The 22,361-nt window shown below is 36.4% G+C and overlaps 1 protein-coding gene across 7 annotated transcripts in view; it reads right to left on the bottom strand.

Annotated features, from left to right (window-relative positions):
- The window catches only part of Rapgef2 (Rap guanine nucleotide exchange factor 2), a 247,702-nt gene that overhangs the window by 138,532 nt on the left and 86,809 nt on the right, over positions 1-22,361 (bottom strand). For all 7 annotated transcript variants that reach the window (XM_047566221.1, XM_047566225.1, XM_047566224.1 and 4 more), the window contains exons 2-3: positions 15,693-15,763; positions 10,206-10,262 (exon numbers count right to left, since the gene is read on the bottom strand). In XM_047566221.1, the coding sequence (XP_047422177.1) occupies positions 10,206-10,262; positions 15,693-15,763 (128 nt within the window). The remainder of the gene's footprint in view (positions 1-10,205; positions 10,263-15,692; positions 15,764-22,361) is intronic.

The following is a 22,361-nucleotide window of genomic DNA, read 5'->3' as shown; positions in this document are numbered from 1 at the left end:
GTAGTAGTTGTAGTAATAAAAAAAATTATTACCCAGAACTATCACTGAGATTCTATTCTGTCCAGTGGTTCCCCATCACTTGGGATGCTAACTTAAAAGGTATGTTCCCTGCCTCTAACCTCTCACCTCTGTCTTCTAATCATTAGATGGGTAATTCACTTTCAAACACACACCCTAGGTGATTGCTATGCATGGGCCTTGACAACTTTGAAAACCCTCCAGAAAATGTCTATCAGGCCCCAACAAGAATGAATGGCAGAAAAAAAATTAAAACTCTATCAATATTCATGCAATTAGTTACATGTGTTTATTAATCAGTGCTATTTCCATTTTTCTCTAACAGTTGTTTTACATTTCAGAATGCTGAGCTAAGCAACTCCTTCAAGGGTTGTCAAAATAGCTAAATCCTAAAAGAACCCTCACTGAGCATTTCCAAATAACCTAAATATGACATCACAGGTAATGGGGAGAAAAGAAAAATCCAAAGATTAAAGAGGCCAAAGTTGCAAAGCAGTACTCTGCAATTCTCTCTGCTTTCCCAAAGGCACACTGAGAGAAGACCCACAATTTGTACACTGAGCTCAGAACTGCAACGGACAACTGACTTGATTCCAATACATCCCATCCTACAATGGACAAAATGAAAGCCAGGAAAGCCCAGGTGTACGGCAAGGCACCCTCAAAGGTTCCTGTTTTGTTTCTCATCCACAGGAAGGAAAATAATAAAGCCAAACAAAATATAAATAGACCATCACAAAAGGATCAATTCACCTTCCAGTATAATCACGTAGAAATCCTCTGAAGCAACAGAAACTGTATGGTCCCTACGGTGCATCATCCCATGTCTCAATAGGAACGATACATTTACGCTTGGAATGATGGGCAAGAAGCAAACATCATCTGATCCCAAGCTTTCCCACCCTATTTTCTATTATACTTCAGGGTAACCCACTGCTCCTGGCTGGCCACTTTCCTGCTGCCCCTCCCTGACTCTGCCAATCTGCTCTGACATTGCCTCTCCCCACCCTCTTCATCACACTGTACCACAAAAACTGGCTCAGATCCTACTCATTTAAGAAAAAGCTCTCACTCACTGTTTCCCAAACTCCAAAACACTTATCACATTTAATTTCATTCTGTTTATGTATTTTCTCTAATGACTTCCTATCCTTGAGGTACCTTCTTCTAACTACACTGAACTACCTTTTAGGGAGCAACTGTGTGTTGTACCTAGTTATCATTTGTTTGTGTAAATCAGATTATGACACCCTTGTGCTTATAATGCATGGTTCTCTAGCAGGAGAAAGCCAAACCCCTTCACACAGCATATGAAAGAGGCAATGTGGTACCAGAAGAGCACAGGTTTTGGGACACAAAATCTCTCTTTCTTGCTGGTCATGTGATGCAAGTGAAGTCAAATTCTGAGGTTCTAGTCTCTATGATTAAAATGGGGACTATCGACAGTTTCCTTACAAAGTTCTCTGACTTTAATGCATATTACTGCAAGAAGTAACCTTGCATAAAAACATACTAGTTCTCCTTATCCCCCTTCTGCTCCTACAACTAGCTGTGAAAGGGTCAACCTACAGCTTTCCTTTCTGGCCCAACCCAGGCATTTCCTATGTTTCAAACTTCACCTTAGGGCCTTTGAACAAACTTGATGTTCCTGTTTCTAAATAATGGTACCTTTTATCTGGTGAACTTATTACTCATCCTCCGAGTTCCAGGTTAACTACCACCTCCAAGTAACTAAGCTACTTTCAAGTAATGTGAGTCATTTACCTCCTAGCTTCCCAGAGCACTTTATACATACTCACATGGAACAGTTGCCAGAGTGCTTTACACCAGAGTGCTTTAATTATTTATCTTCATCATTCCCCTGAAATATACACTACACAATGCTTGACTGGCACTCAGATATTTTACTAATAGAGAACTAATGAACTGAATAAACACCAACTTAAAAAATGTATCTAGGTGTGTGAAAGTCAAAGAGGTGAGTTTCAATTCACTGATAACTGGGGAGATGAAGCCAGGCTTCAATAACTTCCTTAGCAATATCCTAGATGCCCACTAGGTGGCAATGCCTCCACACAGAAGTACATGTGATGTTAGTTATAAAGCAAGAAGAAAATAAAGCGATCAAGGTCAAATTGACAAGGAGGTTGAAGGAGTGAAAAGCTAATAAGTCAAAAAGATTATTAGAGAGCAAGAAAATAACCTGTGGAAAAGTTACTTTATTCAACTGGTAATACAATATGAGAACCTAAACAGAGCCCAATCAGCTGGATGGTTGGCCTAATGACCATGAAGGCAGAGGGACTGACAGGAAAGAAGAGTTGTGACAGAACAGGGGTGGAGCCAGAGACGGCTGTGGGCTCAGATCACTGCCTTAACTCAAAACTGCCCGCCAGCAACACCTTCATCTAAGTCTTTGGGTTGGGGGAGAGATGACAGACAGAAAGTGCCTATAATCCCAGTGGCTCCAGAGACTGAGGCAGGTGGGTCGAGGGTTCAAAGCCAGCCTCAGCAATTTAGCGAGGTCCAAGCAACTCAGCGAGATCCTGTCTCTAAATAAAATATTAAAAAGGGCTGAGGATGTGGCTCAGTGGTTCAGTGCCCCTGGGTTCAATCCCCGGTACAGAAGGAAGGAAGGAGCTGAAATAAATGTACTGCAAAATTCAAGCAATTTGGGATCAGAAGTTAGTAATTTTTCAAGATGACCCTGACAAAGTGAGGACCAAGAAGGGCGCTGAGGCTGCAAGAGAGAATTCCTCCCACCTGAGCAGGGCAAGTACAACACAGCTGTGGCACAACCAGAAGGGGCCGAGGAATGAGAAAGCACCTCTGGGAGCTTCATGTGGGCAACATGAACAAGGGGATTAAAGACCACAGATGAGCAAAAAGACCACAATCGCTCTGTGAAGAAGAAATGTGTCATGTGACACTGGTGAGAAGTTCAGAAATAATGGCAGGGAAGGCCATGCGGGAAGAGCTGGTGGGTGACTCAGCACCTCAGAGACAGGTACAACTGGGAACCTCACACCACCTGGGGGGCTGCTTTAGACAGAAAGCCTGGGCTCTCCTGCCCAGAATGCTACTCCATTCTGGGCCACATCAAAACTACAAAGCCGCTGGCATCTGGGAGAAAGGCAGGCAGAATTACCACCTTAGGGCAACTGGCCCCACGTTTTGAGCTTTTAAAACACACGCGCACGTGCGCGCGCACACACACACACACACACACACACACACGCACACACACACACAAAGACAAAATGAAGATTAAGAAAGGTTCCAGTAAGTAGAGAAAAACAGCAGGAAAATCAAAGCATCAGCAACCAGTAACCAAAAACAGTGACCAAAAAATATCACACACAAGATTTTTACTAAGGCAGAAAGTACTGATCATATTTCAGAAAGAACTGACCAAGAGTTAGCTTTGACATTTATTCATATTTTTTACCTTCAGAAAAGGAATATTTTACTACAATACCATTCATAATGTTTACATATATATGTAAATATATAGAGATCATATATAAAAGCCCAAAACATGAAAACAACATTTTTAAAGTAGACAGCAATTTTTGTCCTACATTCTAAAAGTGCTAATTATAAGGAAATTTACTTCACACTTAAAATGAAAAAGAAGTGCCACTTTAACATTCAAGTTTTTCAGAAAATCCTTATTTTCCAATCAGTAGCAAGTCAATTACAGAGACCTGTAACCAACAAACAGGGTAAATCAGTAATATGTAAGAACTCTGAAGACTGATTAAAATAGTAAGGGTATTTCAGCTTTCTATTGAAAACATAGGGGACACAGCTGACACTGCATTTAATTTTAAATGGTGATAACCAACTTAACCAGCAGAATGAACAATATAAACTACTGAAGAACTCAAGAAGTCAGAGAGTCTATAGGCTCATTAATTACATTCTTAAGCTTACAGAATTCATTTAAGAATGAAATGAAGGTGTGTTACCCCAGGAGTTTTGAAGTTACTCAATCAGGTTTTCTTTTCTTTAATGGAAAAAAAAAAAAATAGTCAATGCAAATTATGTCTTTTACAATACAGCTATACTGAGGATAGAGGGATGTAACCAACAGTTCAAGGAACAATTTATCAAATTTTTAGGAGCAGTCAAATCAGAAAAATTGACTCTTTTTGAAACTACTAATGAGTCATGAAATTAATTGACAAATCTGTTTTTGAGTCTTAGGCATTGAAGTTTCATCCTCATAAGAAATCCATTCATTCCTCACCCAGGGTAATCCAGCTCTCTGAAATGTCAAAGATAACTTTTACACACCAAGTCACATTCAAAGCCAAATCCATCTAACTCCACTGAAAATAGGTGTCTCGTGGGCTGGGGATATAGCTCAGTTGGTAGAGTGCTTGCTTGCAAGCACAAGGACCTGGGTTCAATCCCCAGCATCAAAAAAAAATTAAAAAAATAAATAAAAAAATAGGTGTCTCTGCAAAGCAGTCTATAGTACAATTAGCTCACGTTTATCAGAGAGCATGTAAGGTAAGACATGTGGTCTATGATGCATTATTAGGCAGACCACAGTGCAGGTCTTTGTCTACAATCACAGGAGCACCTTCCTTTGAAATAAAAAATTCAAAAAATCAACAGCAAAGAACAGACTAAATGCAAATGTCTGTGACAGGCATGGCAAATGGAAACTTGGGACACAAACATAGTCCCTAACCACATAGAATTTACAAACTGAACACATTTTTTAAGAATTTTATTTAAACTATTATTTGGTTCACCTCAAAAATAAAACACTTTCATTTAAAAACTAATAGTAAATATAATAATATCATCATTGTCAGGAAGCCTTGTGGTATCACCATACATGTATAAAAAAATTCTTCTGGAAGTGTGTATGTGTGGGTGTGCTTGAATTTTCACACTTACATACAGTAATTGTGTATATTGTAACATGCCAGGTTTGATGGTTAAATACCCTGTCCTACAATTCTGTGCAAAGGCTAATTCTTTGAAGATATTATCTTTTCAAATAGATTAAAATCTTGGTTTCATCATTTTATTTACACATACACATGCACAAGCACAAGCACACTAAAATGATGAACACATGGACAGCAAAGATATTTCAAAAAAGTAGTTTCACCTTTCTGGATAAGAAAGGACAGGACACAAAGTTAAACAACATAGAAGATTAAGTACTTTTGTAACAATTCAAAAACAAGACTATAATATAAATTAAAACCTTGGCCATGTCCCCCAAAACAAGAAATCAGTGGAGATGGACAATGGAGTCAAAGGAACGCTTTCCAATGGTGGAAGACACTGTGGCCTTCTTATGGTCTGCAGGGAAAGGGACAGGAGGAAGAAGCTGAAAACAGAAGAGGCATAACTACTTCATACATCTCTTCTCCTGGAGACATAAGTGAGATGAGAGACAAATGCAGATACAGACAAACTGGGGCAGCTGAGGCAGCATGTTAGCAGCCTTGAGAGAAGTCCGGGAGCTGCTATACAAAGAGAAAACCAAGTCAACATGTGAAAAGACTGCTAAAAGCAATGAGAAATCAGCTGAGGCTTGAACTTCGAAATTGCTCTTTACAGATCTAAGTGAAAATGCTTTAAAAGAATGAAGAGGACTCAATGCAGCTCTTTTATGGAGGAACGATTTCCTCTCCTGTAATAAAGAGAAATAAACCCCTTAACAAAGTGCTATGAAAACTCTTTTGGAAACCAAAACATTCAGTCAGATACATTATGTGGAGAGCAGACACTGGGGCAGAGTTACACATATTCATAGTATGAACCAGTGTGGATGACTGGCCAGGAAGGAAAGACTAAAGCAGAAGAGACTTTTTTCAGAACTCAGTTTCCAGACTGTGCTATGAGATAGTACCAGGTTCTTCTGCTTATTTGATAGTATGTTGCGATTTTTAGTATTATTTATCCAGAGTTTTTAAATACATGTGTACTTAATTTCAGATTAAATTCTTAAAGACAACTCTAAATTAAGGTCCCTCAGGTTAAGAATTTATATTGCTTACTTAAGTCTTCCCAAGACAGTAAAATATCTAACATACATTAGATAATAAATGAAATGAAGGCAAAAAATACCTGATATTCTTCTACTGCATAAAGTTCAACTAATTGCAATCTAACTTTTTTTAGGGGGGGTGGGAGGCCCTACCGGGGATTGAACTCAGGGGCACTGAGTTCCTGAGCCACAGGAACTCAACCTTATTTTGTATTTTATTTAGACACAGAGTCTCACTGAGTTGTTTTAGCACCTCACTTTTGCTGAGGCTGGCTTTCAACTAGTAATCCTCCTGCCTCAGCCTCCCAAGTGGCTGGCCAGCTGTGCCCAGCTCCTATCTAACTTTCTAAGACAACAAATACAATCCAATTCCAAAAGAGCAATTCTAAATTTTGAAAAATGCAATTTTATCAGGCCTATCACTCCCCCAAATCTTGATACAGTTTATAAGGGCATTCTTATCATCTTGCTGGCATGATGATAACACAGTGATACCACAGAAGTTAGTGCCTCACTGTCAAAATTCTCTCCTAAGAAAAGTTTAAAGCAGCTAAAAAAACAAACAAACAAACAAAAAAAAAAAAAAAACGAGACCAAACTGTAAACTATCACAATGATGATGACGACCATGATGTCAGCCAGCTGACATTGTGGGGCACTTACTATGTATGCACTGCTCTAAGCAGCTTGTACATATTATTGTACCTTATCCTCAACCCACCGTGCAGAGTGGGAGCCATTATTATTGTTTCCATTTTATAGATGAGAAAAATAAGGTACAGCGGAGGATCAAAAGAGTATTATATTTCCCTGGTGAAATTATTAAAACCATAGACTTAGAAGTCACCAGCACTGAAACATAATAAGGAAAATGATTACTCATTTCTTGGTCATAAAACCAAAGTCTGCTAGTCTTTGATATTCTGACTACACTGTGTGCTTCAAACTAAGCTCAAGGGAGAACAAGAACAAACAAGTCATTTCCTCATGAGGTAATAACAACAGGTCCCCAAAGCAGGACACTATTATTAAGTTATCACAGATTTATATACGCCACAAATACAGGTGTTCTTTAATTTTTAAAACTACACTGACACAAACTGGTAAGAGCAGAAGCAAGTCTGCTCAAGGATCATAGAATAAGATAATTCAATTACCCTTCGCCACAATTTGGGCCAAATACTAGGAATTAGATTACATGAATCTATGACTAGTCTCTGTGAATTTCGGGTCCTTCAACACCAGGATTTATTGACTATCCACAGACTTTTCATCATCCACTAACATGGTCACCTAATTCTAACCAAATAAATCTGAACAACCTCCACAATCAAGTCTAGCTACAAAGTCAAATGCATTCCACGTAGGAGTATCCACCAGCACAGTTCATGTGCACTATCAAAATTGCTTTAAAAAAAAAAAAAAAAAAAAACAGGTATGTCTAATACAGTGTAAGCCACTTTCATTAAGATGAATAATAAATAGGAACTATTAGGGAATCATGTCAATTATAGACAGTTGCTGGTGGGTTCTGGTTTTCACCATCCTAGAGAGGATGAGAATAGGAAGGGATTGTGCATTTATCTCACCATTTATATAATTTATATTTTTTTATGGTATCAAGGCATGAAAAAGGATAGAAAATGCTAGTGACTGGAGTAAGAGCTAAGGCCACAGAATTACAGCTCCCATATCAGGCAGTGAGAGCTGAGGCAAGTTCCTTATCTTCTCAAAGCCTCACTTCCTCCATGTGTAAAATCCAGGTGATGGTAATAGCTACCTCATGAGATGTCTACGAAGAGTAAGTAATTAGTACACACAAAGTACTTATAAGAACATGAGGGACATAAGAAACGTTTGCCACCAGCTTGTCATCATCAACACTGCCAAAAACAGGTTTCAGAGGGGAAGGAGAAAAAAGAAAGTTAAAAATCATTGCCACTATACTACTTCAATGATGCCAATTTATATTCATCAGAGACTTCCACACCTCTTATTTGCACACCCATTCCAATGGTGTCCAATACTGCTCCCTAAATAAGTATTTCGAGTTATTTACATCTTAATATCTTCAAGAATAAGCGTGTTAAAGGCATTTGCCTCTGTTGCTTACTAGTTTTCCCATTATCAGTAACGTCTTGGTTATTTCTTACTGTTTTTTAGTTGGTGTTATGTTGTTTTAAGCTCTAAATGGCAACTGCCTACTGAACAGCTCCTAGATGTCACAGTCTCATAACTTACAACCTTAGAATTGTCCTAGTTCCTACATGCCTGTATCTAAAATCCACACCCAACTCCCCAACTACTCAGTCTTTGTCTCAGTTCAAACACTTAGGCCATTCTGATTACTCCTCACTGATCCCCCTGTCCGTCCACTAACCTATTTTCATGCAGCCATAGGTATGACCTGGGAGAGTATGGGGAGGGATGGGAAGCATTTAATCACATCACTTTGTTGCTTGAAAACCAGTCACCAAACTTCAGATTAAAAGAGACTTGAGGCCATGAACCAGGCCGCACTGCTGTAAACTCAGCAACTTAGAAAGCTTGAGGAAGGATTGCAAATTTGAGGCCAGATGCAAATTAGTAAAGACCCTCAGTAATTTAGCAAGATCCTGTCTCAAATTTTAAAAAATTTTAAAAATTTTTAAAATAAAATGACAGACAATGGATCAAACCCCTGTACCAAAAACAAAAAAAAAAAAAATGAGGGAGATTTAAAGATACCAACAAGCACAATGGACAGATCCCATTTGGACCTTAATTAAAATAAAGTATAAATAAACTATGAGATAAAGTTATTCTTGAAGATTTGATAACAATATTTTATTTAAAGTTTTTTAAGTCTGTATCTTTTAAAGATACATATATTGAATTATTTTGATGAACTGATATGTCTGGAAATTCACTTCCAAAATTGGGGAAAGGTGAGAAAGATGAAATATAATTGGCTATGTTGGATGATGAGTATTTAGAGACAATGAAATATTGTGAGCTTTTGTAATTTTCCATTGAAAAAATGTTATTTAAGAGGGGAAAAGAACTCATTTGTAATTGCCTGAAGAATCAATAAGAATTGAGACCATTTTTTAATCAGCATATTCACAGGTAAATACAATCTGACTCTTCTCTTGACCACCCTGATTCCTACAGTCCAGTGGCACTAAATTTGCTACAGTGTTGAAAACATCAAACGAGGCTCTTTCCACCTATGTGCCTGTTTATACTGTTGCTTATGACAAAAGTGTCTCTCTGGACTGCGTGGCTCATCTCTTAGGCCTCGTTCAAGGCTGTGACTTCTCCGAGTCTGCCCACATTCCCCCACCCCCTTTCGTTTCTCCAACCCTTAGTACATATCTGTATTTTCACAGCTATTTCAGTTTGCAGTTTTTGTTGTTTTCCCGTTATTCTTTTTCTACCCATCTCAACAAATTATGAACTCTTCAAGACATAAGCTGTGTTTTATAAATCTTCCCTATAATAGGGTTGGGAGTAATTATTTAGTAGGTGCTTTGAAAATCAGGAAGAAAAATTAATAGCAAAACAGTTTTCACAAACGTTATCAACCCAACAGTATGTCTAGTAAACATGATTCATATATCTTTAACATGCCAATATTTACCCAGTATTTTTGTCACATTCTATAAAAAATCAGTTGTCATTTCATAAGAAATATGCTACACATCTTGAAAGGGGTAGCAGTACTACTTAAAAGAGAAACTATACCCAGAGAGATATAGTACCCAGAGAGATATAAGAGATATAGGCTGCTTATTTTCTGTTTCTGAAAGCAATACAAACTAAAACCCCCACTTTTGCTATCTTTGCATCCTGTCTGGTGTGACTGGGGGAATATCTGCTTTGTTAGAAAGACTGTACACTATTTCATATCTAATGATTTAAAATGTCAAAATATTCAATAATGTGCAATAATGTATCTAACCCACACACAAGATAAAGATATAAATGCAAACTTAGGGAAAAACTGCAAAATTTCATTTTACAACAGGAAACAGTTGAAATGTCTCGCATTTCTAAACTATGAAAAATAAATTAATACAAAAATAAGGTAAGGTTGACTTAGCCAGTTATTACTAATACTCCTCTGTACTTTAAGGAAATTTAGTTACTGCATGATGCATTATATAAACAGAAAAGAAACACCTACTAGTATAAAACTTCATTTGCTTCGTGTCTTTCATATCTCACAGTTTCACACATTAACCTGTAAGAGAGATGAAAACATGAATTCAACATCTGTCATTAAAAACCACGCAGTGTTGAAAGTTAAGATTAGTTATATGGCTCGCCACAATCATTTATGAGCCGCAAAATGAGTATTACTAGTACCTGGGTTAATAAAAGTAAATAATATAAAATCTGGTAAGGATATGCTAGAAAACAAAACATAATAAAATGTCAACTTCACATTTATTTAGTGGGGAAAAAAACTGTATGTATTTTATACTTTGTCAATGGCACAGGAACAATTAATGTTCCCCAAGATAAACAGTATGAGAGGGAACCCAAAAGTTAAAAAGGAAAAATCTATTAATTTAGAAAGTGATAACGTCATTCACAACTAAACATCAATATTACTAAGAGTATGGGATTCCAGACAAAAGTAGGTTTTTATTAACTAAGTATTTTTATGACCAATGACTAAATGGAAGCTTTAGAACTTTAAGGATTTGTTTTTTCAGCTGTTTCATCCCTAAGGGGGAAAATATGAAATTATGAAAACATGAATAATGTTTGAATATTCAAAGTTACATCATGAGCAATATCTAAGAAGTATTCTATTATCTTAATCCCAATTAAATGTTACAAAAAAAAAAAACCCACAGAAATGCATATCAGAGAATGATTGCTCCTTAATATTAGCCTCATGTCCACAAAATTAGTTTAAAATAAACCAGGTATACTCTGGCTTGATAAAGTCACTTTTGTTCTGACCACTTTATAAGTCAGGACTTCTATTTCAAATTGTAGAGATCCACACTCTTGCTATAGCCAGGAACCATACTTCTGTCAGTAAGTCCCCGATAAATTGCACTCTGTGCAACCTTGGACCTGTCCAAGGTGCCGCCTCCTTTTGTCTCAGAGCAGTGTGGTTAGTCTTCATACGCTGGGACTGCAATGCTCCAGAACACTGCTTTAGAGGTTCTGGTCCTCAATTCCTTCCTCAAAACATTTCAGCTGAACCTCACTTAATTTCAGGAAGCAGAAGCAAACCCTGTATACATATCATTGAACACACAGATTTCTTTAAAAGGTCAAATCACAGTTTTTGATGCAAAAGGATCATAGTCACAAGTGATGGGTCTAAAAACATCTGGCCTTAAATTAAGTGGCTTGACCTTGTGTCCTATCCTTGCCCCGTCTCTTCACTTCCACACTGGATCTTGTTCCTTTCCCTACATCAGCTTGTCTCCTTCTCCTGCATTACCATCAAATATTCATATACCACTCCCCTCATGTCCAACAACATACAAACACATCTTAGCATCACCTGTGGTGCAGGTTGATACTCTTCTCTTGACCCCCTCCTCCTCTGGCTATTATCTACGTTTTGTTTTTCCCACTACAGAAAAATCATCTTTTTGAGATGTCTATATACACTCTGCATTTTGTCACCCTCTCCCCACTACCTCATCATTTGGTCCCTAAAACTCCAAAGGAGGAGGCTCTAAAGTACTCAACTCATTCCCTATTACCTAAAAATCCTACCTGTCCTTATATTAATTCCTCTTCTCTGCAGCAGTAGACGACTCCTTTTTTATAGCATCATCTCCTTAAAGTTTCCTGTCCTGGGTCTCCTAGTATTCCATTTAACTTACTAGTCATATCTTCCGTCTCCTTGGGATTCATCCCACCCCATTCCCCTCTACCTGAGAAATGTCTAAATGCCACCACATCCAGGGGCCTGTCCTCGGTCCTCTTTTGCTCCATACCCAAAGTAATCTCCACTCAGTTTATGATTTGATATTTAATCCATTTTGAGGATTTCGAAAGCAATGCTCCATTTTCAAACTCTCACTGAAACCTCCTCTCATCTAAATGCCTACTCGATATAGCTACTTGAAATGTTAACTATCCAATAGCCACGCCTCATGTTCAAATGTCTAAAACAGAACTTGAATTTCTCCCCAAAATCTGCTTTCCCAAAATCAGTACCCAAATATTTAGATAATGACAGCCTTGGAGTCATTATCTCTGTCTCCTGTTTTTCTCACATCCATCTCTCTGTTTCCAGCACCTGTTTCCAAAGTCCATTCCCCAGAACTGACCATGCTCACTATCAACTCTAGAAAAATCTAGTAAAGCCAACATTATTCCATCATTCTCTCTTACCAAGGGTACAAGTGTAGATTTGTGCTTCTACTTTTGCATGTCTGTTTTCCATTCTCCACATAACTTCCACAGAGATTTTTCCAAACATTAAATCAGATCATCTCACATCCCTGCTCTTAACCTCCCTAATCTTTCGAAAAAAGTTCTGAATTCCATATCCTTGAGTGCAAGTCCTACCCTATTTACTAAGCTGACGATACTATACTTACTTACTGTACCTTGCAAAACCACAGTACTGCACAAATATACCTTCCCCTACACAAGGGCTGTTTCCATGAGAGAGCATCCAGGGCACCTCTACACTGCAGAAATCTCTCCACAACTACTCTGACTCCAACTTACTCCTTTTGATCCCAAAGTCAGAGCAGCCCAGTACCCATTCCTACCATCCCCAGCACACTAACATTCAAATAAAACAATACTGATCCATTTATGCCAGTCTTGACTGCCCCACTAGCAAAATAAGTCCCATGATGGCAGGGGTTTGATTCACTTCAGTGTTTTATCTCCATAGCCTTTATCAATATCAAGCACAGAGTACGCATGCAATCAGTAACTGTTTACAGAACAAATTCAATCAACACTATCACAAAGCCACAATAAAATGTCTTATGTGACAATGTCCTAAATAAATGAAATAGTATCAAAATGCTTTTATCTTTAAACATTATTAGCAAATATTTTAGCAAAAGCATGTTGATCTTTTCCGAATTCCTAAAATGTATACAGGAAGCAACCATAATTTGATCACTTTTTAATGATTTAATGCTGACCACAAAATAATAATTATGCTCATCCATAATGCTGAATATTTATACTTATTTACTTATTTATTTTAGCAGGAACTTTTTTCCAACAATAAATAGGACTGAGCCATAGCTGAGTAATACAGTGCTTGCCTAGCACACATGAGGCCCTGGGTTCCATGCCCAGCACCACAATAATGGGAAAAAAAGCAAAAACTCAACGCTAACTAGCCTCAAGTAATTATTCTGCTTTTCACAGGTGTTTTAGCTCTGATCCTACATACAGCATTTTTCCTCTTTGGCAAATATGCTGCTCCTTGTCTATGTGGAGTAACGGGTAAACATTTAAAAAGTTTAAACTGTATTTAGTAAGCCGGGCATGGTGGTACAGTCAGGAAGCCGCAGCAGAAGGATAACAGGTTCAAAGCCAGACTCAGCAACTTAGTGACGCTCTAAGCAACCTAGTGAGACCCTGTCTCCAAATAAAAATAAAAAGGGTTGGAGATTTGGCTCAGTGGTTAAGTACTCCTGGGTTCAACCCTTGGTACCAAAAAAATAAATAAATAATTTTAAAATAATTTAAAAAAAGAAAAGTGTAAACTGCGTTGAAGAAACACACAGTTCTTAAGTGAAGATTTGAAGACTTTTATGCTGCACAGCACATGTAATCTTATAGCGAGCAGTGGCACCTATTTGAACTGCTCAGAATCAGTTTTGCTGCTGACACAAGGATGGGTCACAACAATGAATGGAGTCAAAGCTTTCAATAAACAGAAGCCTCTTCCCTCCCTCACAGCAGAACACTAATGGTGCCCAACACTGAATAAAAGACTGAAAACCTTGATTAAGAGCACTTTATTTTCTAATAATGAAAAAATGTATTATATGAAAGTCTTAACTATTGTTCTTTATTAATCCCAGAAAAAAACTTAATTTTAAAAATAAATAAATTTTACAAAAATAATTTATCTAAAGGAGATGTTTATTTCTCCCAGAAATATTGGTATTATAAAACATTTTATCCAAGTCATTAGAGTTACCTGTACCTATACTTCAGTTGGCAAGCCCATCTTATTCTAAAACGCATGACTTCTCAACAGAAGCAGAACAAGATAAATATCTTAAAGGCACCTCCCTGTAAATTCATGCCAACAAATAAATCTGTATAAGTTCCGAAACACTTTTTAAGGTACAAATAGATTAGGATACATCCTTGAGTTAATCTGTTATTTCTTACCAAAAATTACCTTTGAAATGGCAGAAAGTAGATAATTTCAAAGCTGGCTGATAGGTATAAGGATATACACTATATTACTTTTTCTACTTTTATAAACATGAAAATTTCCAAAAGTATTAAAAATTCTTTATCTATTGCACAGAATTGCTATTATCTAAATAATTTCATACCCACACAATATAAAAACATAATCAACATATCTAAATATTAATCATGTGTGCTTGTATGTGCACAATGGAGACATTATCTTTGCATTTCCATATTAACTGCATGTGCATTTGAAGATTAACTGCATTCAATTAAATCAACTAGTACTGCAATTGTTTTACTTAAAAAGTTGTCATCACAAAATATCAAATGAAAGTTACATACTTTAAAAATACTCTTACTTTAATTTGAGCCATCTTCTAAAATCCCACTGGTTTTGCCCTTTCTAATAAAACTTTGAGTTTTTAAACATTTAATCTGCAATCTACTTTAAGTGATTTTCATTAAAAATTTGATTTTAGAAGCACTCAATTCTCTTGTTACTTTTTTCAATTAACAACCAAATATGAAATGGACATGCTCACAAATTAATTAGTGTTTAAAGAGTAAAGGGGAAATATATAGAAAAAGTATTCCTTTCGTGATTAAAAATTGCTGGCACCACAACTAGTCAAAGCTGGAAGAAATAAGACCTTATGCCTAGTTGGCATTTGTATGTAATCCATCTTCCCAGAGTTCTTTATTTTCTATTACGGCCCAGGCAAAATCACTTCCATTCTTTATTATAAAACTCAGATAACCATAAATAAAACTGCTGTATCCCTGTATAATACAAGTGATAAGATTTTTATGTGAAAAGGCCACCTAGATCCAAGTATGGTATTAATTGTGTTACTAAGAAAGAGGCAAACTACTTAATGCAAGAAGCCTGCAAGTATATACAAAGACCTGGAACACACTAAAATAATGAATTCTTTGAATAATTAAAAACCTTCTGGTCTCTAATGAATCTGAGTGCTAAGTAGTATATTTTTATTTGCCAGGAATGGCAAATATTGTCCCTTTTAGCATGTTTACCAAGTCAAATTTATTACTGTTGGAGATCAGAGACAAAAACGGGGCTGGAGGTAGAAGAATTTCACTATGACAGAAATGCCAGAACATCATATGAACACAACTAAACTCAAGTCTGTAAAACTTATACAGTCAAATACAGCAGCTAGATGAAGCAGAATTTTTATGTTTTCTTTAAAACTACTTCTTAATGATAATAAATGAACAGAAAATTCTAAGGTTATATTATTATTAAATTAATGTTAAAATGACATACCTAAGTTGATGTTCTCTCAAGTTTGATAAGGCTTCCATACCGTGTAAATAGGAATATACTATTTCCAGGTCCTGTTTCAAAGAAAAGAATGGAAATTATTAAACTATTCAAGGGAAAAATTTTCAAAATAAGTTACAAATTGAACTGAGTAGTTTTTTCAAACATACATTTCCTTAGATATTAAAATTAAACATTAACCTTTCTCTCTTAATTTTGCACAAAACTCAACTCAGAGTAGATCAAAGACTTAGGTACTAGACCAGAGACCCTGCACCTACTAGAAGAAAAAGTAGGCCCAAATCTTCACTATGTTGGTCTAGGATCTGACTTCCTTAACAAGACCACTAAAGCACAAGAAGTTAAATCAAGAATCAATAAATGGGATGGAGTCAAACTAAAAAGCTTCTTCTCAGTAAAAGAAACAATCAACAACGTGAAGAAAGAACCTGCAGATTGTGAGAAAATCTTTACCACATGCACCTCAGATAAAGCACTAACCTTCAAGGATGTACAAGGAACTCTAAAAACTCAACACCAAAAAAACCAAATAACCCAGTCAATAAATGGGTTAAGGAACTGAACAGACACTTTGCAGAAGATATGCAATCGATCAATGAATATATGAAAAAATGTTCAACATCTCTAGCAATTAGAGAAATGCAAATCATTTTCATCTAAGATTTCATCTCACTCTAATCAGAATGGCAATTATCAAAAATACAAGCAACAATAAATGTTGGTGAGGATGTGGGGGAAAAGGCACACTCATACACTGCTGATGGGAATGCAAATTGATCCAACCACTATGGAAAGTAGTATAGAGATTCCTTAGAAAACTTGGAATGGAACCACCATTTGACCCATTTATCCCACTCCTCGATTTATACCCAAAGGACTTAAAATCAGCATACTACAGTGACACAGTCACATCAATGTTTATAGCAGCTCAACTCACAATAGCTAAACTATGGAACCAACCTAGATGCCCTTCAACAGATGAATGGATAAAGAAAATATGTTACATACATACACACACACACACACACACACACGACAGAATATTACTCAGCTATAATAAAGAAGAATGAAATTATGACATTTGATGGTAAATGGATGGAGCTGGAGAATATCATGCTAAGCAAACTAAGCCAAATCCCAAAAAACCAAAGGCCAAGGATGCTAATTCACAATGGGAGGGGGGAGGGTAGCTCTAGGGAAGATTAGAGTTACTTTATATTAGGTAGAGTGAAGTGAAGGGAGAGGAAGGGGTATGGGAGTAGGAAGGATAGTAGAGTAAAACAGACTTTATTACCTCATGAACATATGTGACTGCATGACCAATGTAATCCTAAATATGTACAATCAGAAAAGTGAGAAATTACACTCCATTTATGTATGATTTATCAAAATGTATAAATGCATTCTACTGTCATATACAACTAATTAGAACAAAATTAAAAATTAAAAAATTATTTGTTTTTAAAAAGGTAAACATTAAAAGAAAAGCCAATATACAATGTCATTCATTACAACTGCCTTTGGGATATGCACAAAACCTATTAAAAAATAAATTAGATGTACTAAAATAAATTGCTCATAAGTTATTCTTTATCACTTATGTTATGTCACTAACATCAGAATAGCAAACAGATTGTAAGTTCAAGATCAGTCAGGACCCTGTCTCAAAATAAATTTGAAAAATAAAACCCCGGGGATGTAGTTCAGTGAGGTCCTGGGTTCAATTTCCAGTATCTCAAAAAATAAATTTTAGAATAAAATAAAAATTTAAAAAGGTAATATACTTTGTTTTTCTAGAGCACACAGCAGTCAACACAAAAAAGCATTCTGTTATTCATGGAAGCTCATAACAGGTACAAATGCAAAGTCCTATGATATTCATACATATATGAAAAGCCAACAAAGAATCAGTATTTTAAGACTCCAGTGAATGTGTAGGATTACACATAGTTTGTGATAAGAACAATATGCAGAGATATTTATTCCTCCTCTAAAACTCAGTCACAATCTAAAATGAGGTACTTAAGATATTTATAAAATAATCCTCCACTTTTTAAAGTAACAGCTTCATTGAATGAAAATTTACAAACCATAAAATATAAGTCCATACCCATTAAGTCATTCCCCAATGCCCCAAGCTCCTGGTCACTACAATCTACTTTCTGTTTCTATGTATTTGTCAACTCTGGACATTTCATGTAAATGGAACCTTACAATAGAATACAAGACCTTTGGGTCCTAGCTTCTTTTACTCAGCATGTTTCAAGGTTTATCCATGTTGTAGCATGTATCACTACTTCCCTTTTTCCTGCCAAATAATATTCCATTGCAGATATATATGTACTACATTTCGTTTGCCCATTTACCAATTAAATGAACATTTGGATTTTTTCCCCACTTTTTTGGCTATTACAAATAATACTGCTATAAACTCTTGTGTGCAAGTTTTTTAAAACTTTTAGTTGTCGATGGGCCTTTATTTTTTATTTATTTATATGCAATGCTGAGAATCTAACCCAGGGCCTCACACATGCTAGGCAAGCACTCCACCGCTGAGTCACAAACACAGTCTGTGTGCAAGTTTTTTTCCAACACTATTTTCAATTCAAATGAAATTGCTAGCTCACATGACAACCCTGAGTTTTTAAGGATCTAACAAACTGCTTCCCTAAGTTACATGCCTTAGTTTATAATCCCATCACCAATGTATGAGGATTCCAATTTCTCTACATCCTTGCTAACACTTGTTATTGTCTGGTCTTTGTTCTGTTTTGGTTTGGTTTGGTTTTGGGGGTTTTTTTAGCCATCCTACATGAACGGGCGCCTCTCTTGTTTAGGTTTACATTTCCCTAATGACTAGAGATATTAAGCGTCTGTGCACTTATGAATTTATCCATTTATCCATCCTTTCCTTTTTGCATGTGCCTTTCAGTCATCTTAGAAACCTAATTCAGGGTTATGAAAATTTGCTACCAAGTGTTCTGTAGTTTAGGTCCTGTCTAAGGGATCTATATGATCCGTTCTGAGTTGTTTCTGTGCCCTGTGGAAGTAGTGCTCCAACTTCATTCCTTTTGCATGTGTATGTCCAGTTGCCACAGAACCCTTCGTTGAAAAGACCATTCTTTCTCCATCAAAATTGTATTGATATGCTTGGTGGGAGAAAAAAAAAAAAAAAAATCAATTGACCAAAAATGTAAGAATTTATTTCTAGGCTCTCAATTGTACTCCACTGGTCTACACATCTACCCCACACCAGTACCACACTGCCTTGATTTTACAGCTCCCAGGTTAAGTTATGAAATCAGGAAGTATGAGTGTTCCAACCTTATTCTACTTTTTCAAGACGGTTTCTTCTCTTTTAGATTTGTTCAATTTCCAATCTAAATTTTTGAATCAGCAATTGTTTTCAGTATCTACAAAGGAGTTACGTAGAATTTTAGTAAGGATCCCATGGAACCTGCAGACCAGTTCAGGTGGTGCTGCCATCTTTATACCACCATGTTCCTGGGGTGCCTTTCCATTCATTTATGTCTTTTTAAACTTTTTTCAACAATGTTTTGTACTTTTAAGCGTAGAAGTCGTCGTAATTCTTTGATTAAATTCAATCCTTTTAATTAAGAAAAACCTTTTGAGGCCTTAGGAAAACACCTAAAAACTGAAACTCTACATTCAATTAAATTCTTTATATTAAAGGCACAGGCGACAATTCAGAGTAACTTGATAAGAAATTAAAATTTTTGAAAGAAGGTACTAAAATTTGAAGCCTAAAATTTTTTATTACAGTCCTCAGAACAGTGTTATGATGTGTTAAGGGGGGAAGAAAACCTGATTCATAATTTTAAATCACTCCAAATTAAAATTTATCAATATTAGGAATTTAAAATATCACCCTCTGGTGGTCAACTTTCAAACAAACTGATTGCCTTCCATCTTATTCATCTGTAGTCTGATATTTTCAAGTTTTTTGTCTACAGTCATATCACACTGAATGAGACCAATCTCACCTGATATTTCCAAGTTTTTAAATGTTATTTAAAGATTGAAATGTAAAAACAAACCTAAAAATTCAATGCAAATAAAGAAGCTGAAACAAATCCTTTTCCACCATCCAGTTAACAAAGTGTCATTACTAAAACTAATCTCTTCTTTAAAAAGCAATCAAACTTCAATTACAATGTTCACTTTGCATTTAAGTGGTCAATAAAAATGTCCCAATTAATGAGTTCTCTTCAATACTTCTAAGAACTCCTAGATAATCCAAAAGTTCACATTCTAGTTTAAATTGTATAAATTTGTATGTTACTTGCAGTCTTTAAATAGCAGAGATGGCCCCCACTTTTTGAAGACCTTATATTGTGATTCTAATAAGAATTCTAATAAGTCTTAACACTTAACCTATTATAACTTGCCAAAGGCTACACAGCCTTCATCAAAGGAAACAAACTATTTCCTTAACATTTATCAAGCAAATAAATTTACAATGACCAAAAAAATACAGCTGGAGAAGTATTAGGAAAAAAAATAGGATTTTTAAATAGAAGCAAGAAAATCACGGCCCTCAAAGTAAAGTCTCCCTTCCTTCAAATAAACTAAGAAAATTCAAAGTTTAAAAGCTGGTTCCTGATCAAACAGCACTTTATTAATCCATTGTGCTTCAACATTAAGGAGATGCATAATTGTTTCAGGGTCATATTCCTAAAAAAATTATGTATAATAAGACAAGTGTCTGTATAAGTAGATTAAACAATTTTGAGTATAAATATATAACTTGTATGTACAGATATATCTATTAATAATGTTTATTACCAATATTTCATAGTTCATGAATTAAACAAGATTGTTTAGTTAATAAAAATGTAAGGAACAATGGAGTATAATATACTGACTTAAGTGAATGGGCCAGGAAGTTGTTACTGCATCTGTATCATAAATTGAGAGGGTAAGGAAGGAGAAGACAGACTACATTACACTATTAATGCATGACTATTTTAAAAAGCAGTTTTTCCTTCTGCATGCAAATAGCTGCATAAACAAAACATCTGCACCACACTGGTCATTATGCTTTGGGGGGAATACTTTTAAGCTTATGTTACTCAAGCGATACACAACCAGAAAATCCTGTGTTAACTCTCCTGTGAGTATCTTAACTATCAGACAACAATATAAACTTCTTAAATGAACTCAGAAATTGTGTCCCAAGTTTCTTCTGTTGTTCTTAAAGTAAACTATCCCAAATAAATGTGTTTAAATGTCTATGTTCCAGGGAGTTTATAAACTAGGAGAGCAGGCAGCAGTATTATCTAGCTGGAACTAAGTGATTTTGAAGATAGACTCGATCTAAACTTGAGGTTTCCCAACTGTAACTAACAGGAAAGGTAAGAAGTCAGCATCCCGACAGCAGGCAACTAACAAGTAATGTCTCACTATGCCTTATGAATATGACCATCACAGGTCTGGTATGTAGGGGAAAGGCAGAGAAGTTACGCCAAAGGCTCAAGAAATCTCCGCTCTTGACCCTCGGGAAGGAAAGAAAATTGACTACAGCTGAGGAAAATGAACACAAATTAAAGGAGTAGGAATTCATATTTAAACTTCTCTTCAATCGAGAGCTCAGAAGCCAAATATTAGGTTGCCAATGATTAGGTAAACAATACTGAAAGGCAAAAAGGAAGATTTTTTTTTCCCCCTCGGGTTCCTAGGAGAAAGGTGGACTGAGCAATATTTTGAAATGGGCAAATGCTGTCTTCTGAATCTTCCCAATCAACAGTTCTACCTTCTCCTCAGGGTCCAGCAACCTCACAGTACTCAAGCCCCCCACCACCACTAGGCCCAGATCTGAAAATTAAAAGGACAGAATCTGAACACACATGCACTACTGACGCTAAGTGATCGGTGGGAGTCCTAGGACCTATCAGGGAACTGTCAGTCAGTATCTGCACGTCCACAGTCCTAGCACACCTTTTAAGTGTACGAGATTTCAGGTGGAACAACAAAAAGTAAGGAAATGTATGGGCATTTCAGGAAGAGACTTCAGGGTGTGACAGGCCATAGCAGAGGAACCCCAGCTCTGCCTGCCCAGGGCCTCCAGCGGTCCAAGGCGCAACACTGGCGGCTTCTCCATTTCTCACATAGAGTCTCCAACCTTGACTCTCCTTTAGTAGTCAGCCATTGTTAAAACAATCTACTTATTAGCATTGAATCTGCCTCTACCCAGCAAGGAAACAAAAAGTGCCAGTAAGGGTGAGGTGCTAAGGAAGCCTGCTCCTCAAAACCCCTGGAATTCAAAGCCAGCGGTGGAAACCAGATCTGTGGCATCACAGAGCAAGGGTTTTTCTCAGTATCCAGGACATGTGCAGCCTTCAGGAGTTGTGTGTGTGTGTGTGTTTTTTTCTCTTCACACAACAATGTTTTAACAAACTTGATTACAGAAAAACAAATGCCAGAGACGTCAGTGTTTCAATGTCCATTTTTGTAAAGACATGCAAAATGAGAAATTTCTAACCTCCCCAAGCGCACTTCCCAAGACAAATAAAATTCACATAACTATTACTGTTTTAAAGGATCCTTTAAAAATGTAAGTTATCCCCTCCCCAAATTCTCTAGTCTTTCAGCATAAACAGGAACATGTTGCTCTACCCAGGAAGCAGCATT

This window comes from Sciurus carolinensis, chromosome 10 (genome assembly GCF_902686445.1).
Source record: "Sciurus carolinensis chromosome 10, mSciCar1.2, whole genome shotgun sequence".
NCBI lineage: Eukaryota > Metazoa > Chordata > Mammalia > Rodentia > Sciuridae > Sciurus > Sciurus carolinensis.
The sequence above is the reverse complement of the archived record's forward strand: the minus strand, read 5'-3'. Positions and strand labels throughout refer to the sequence as shown.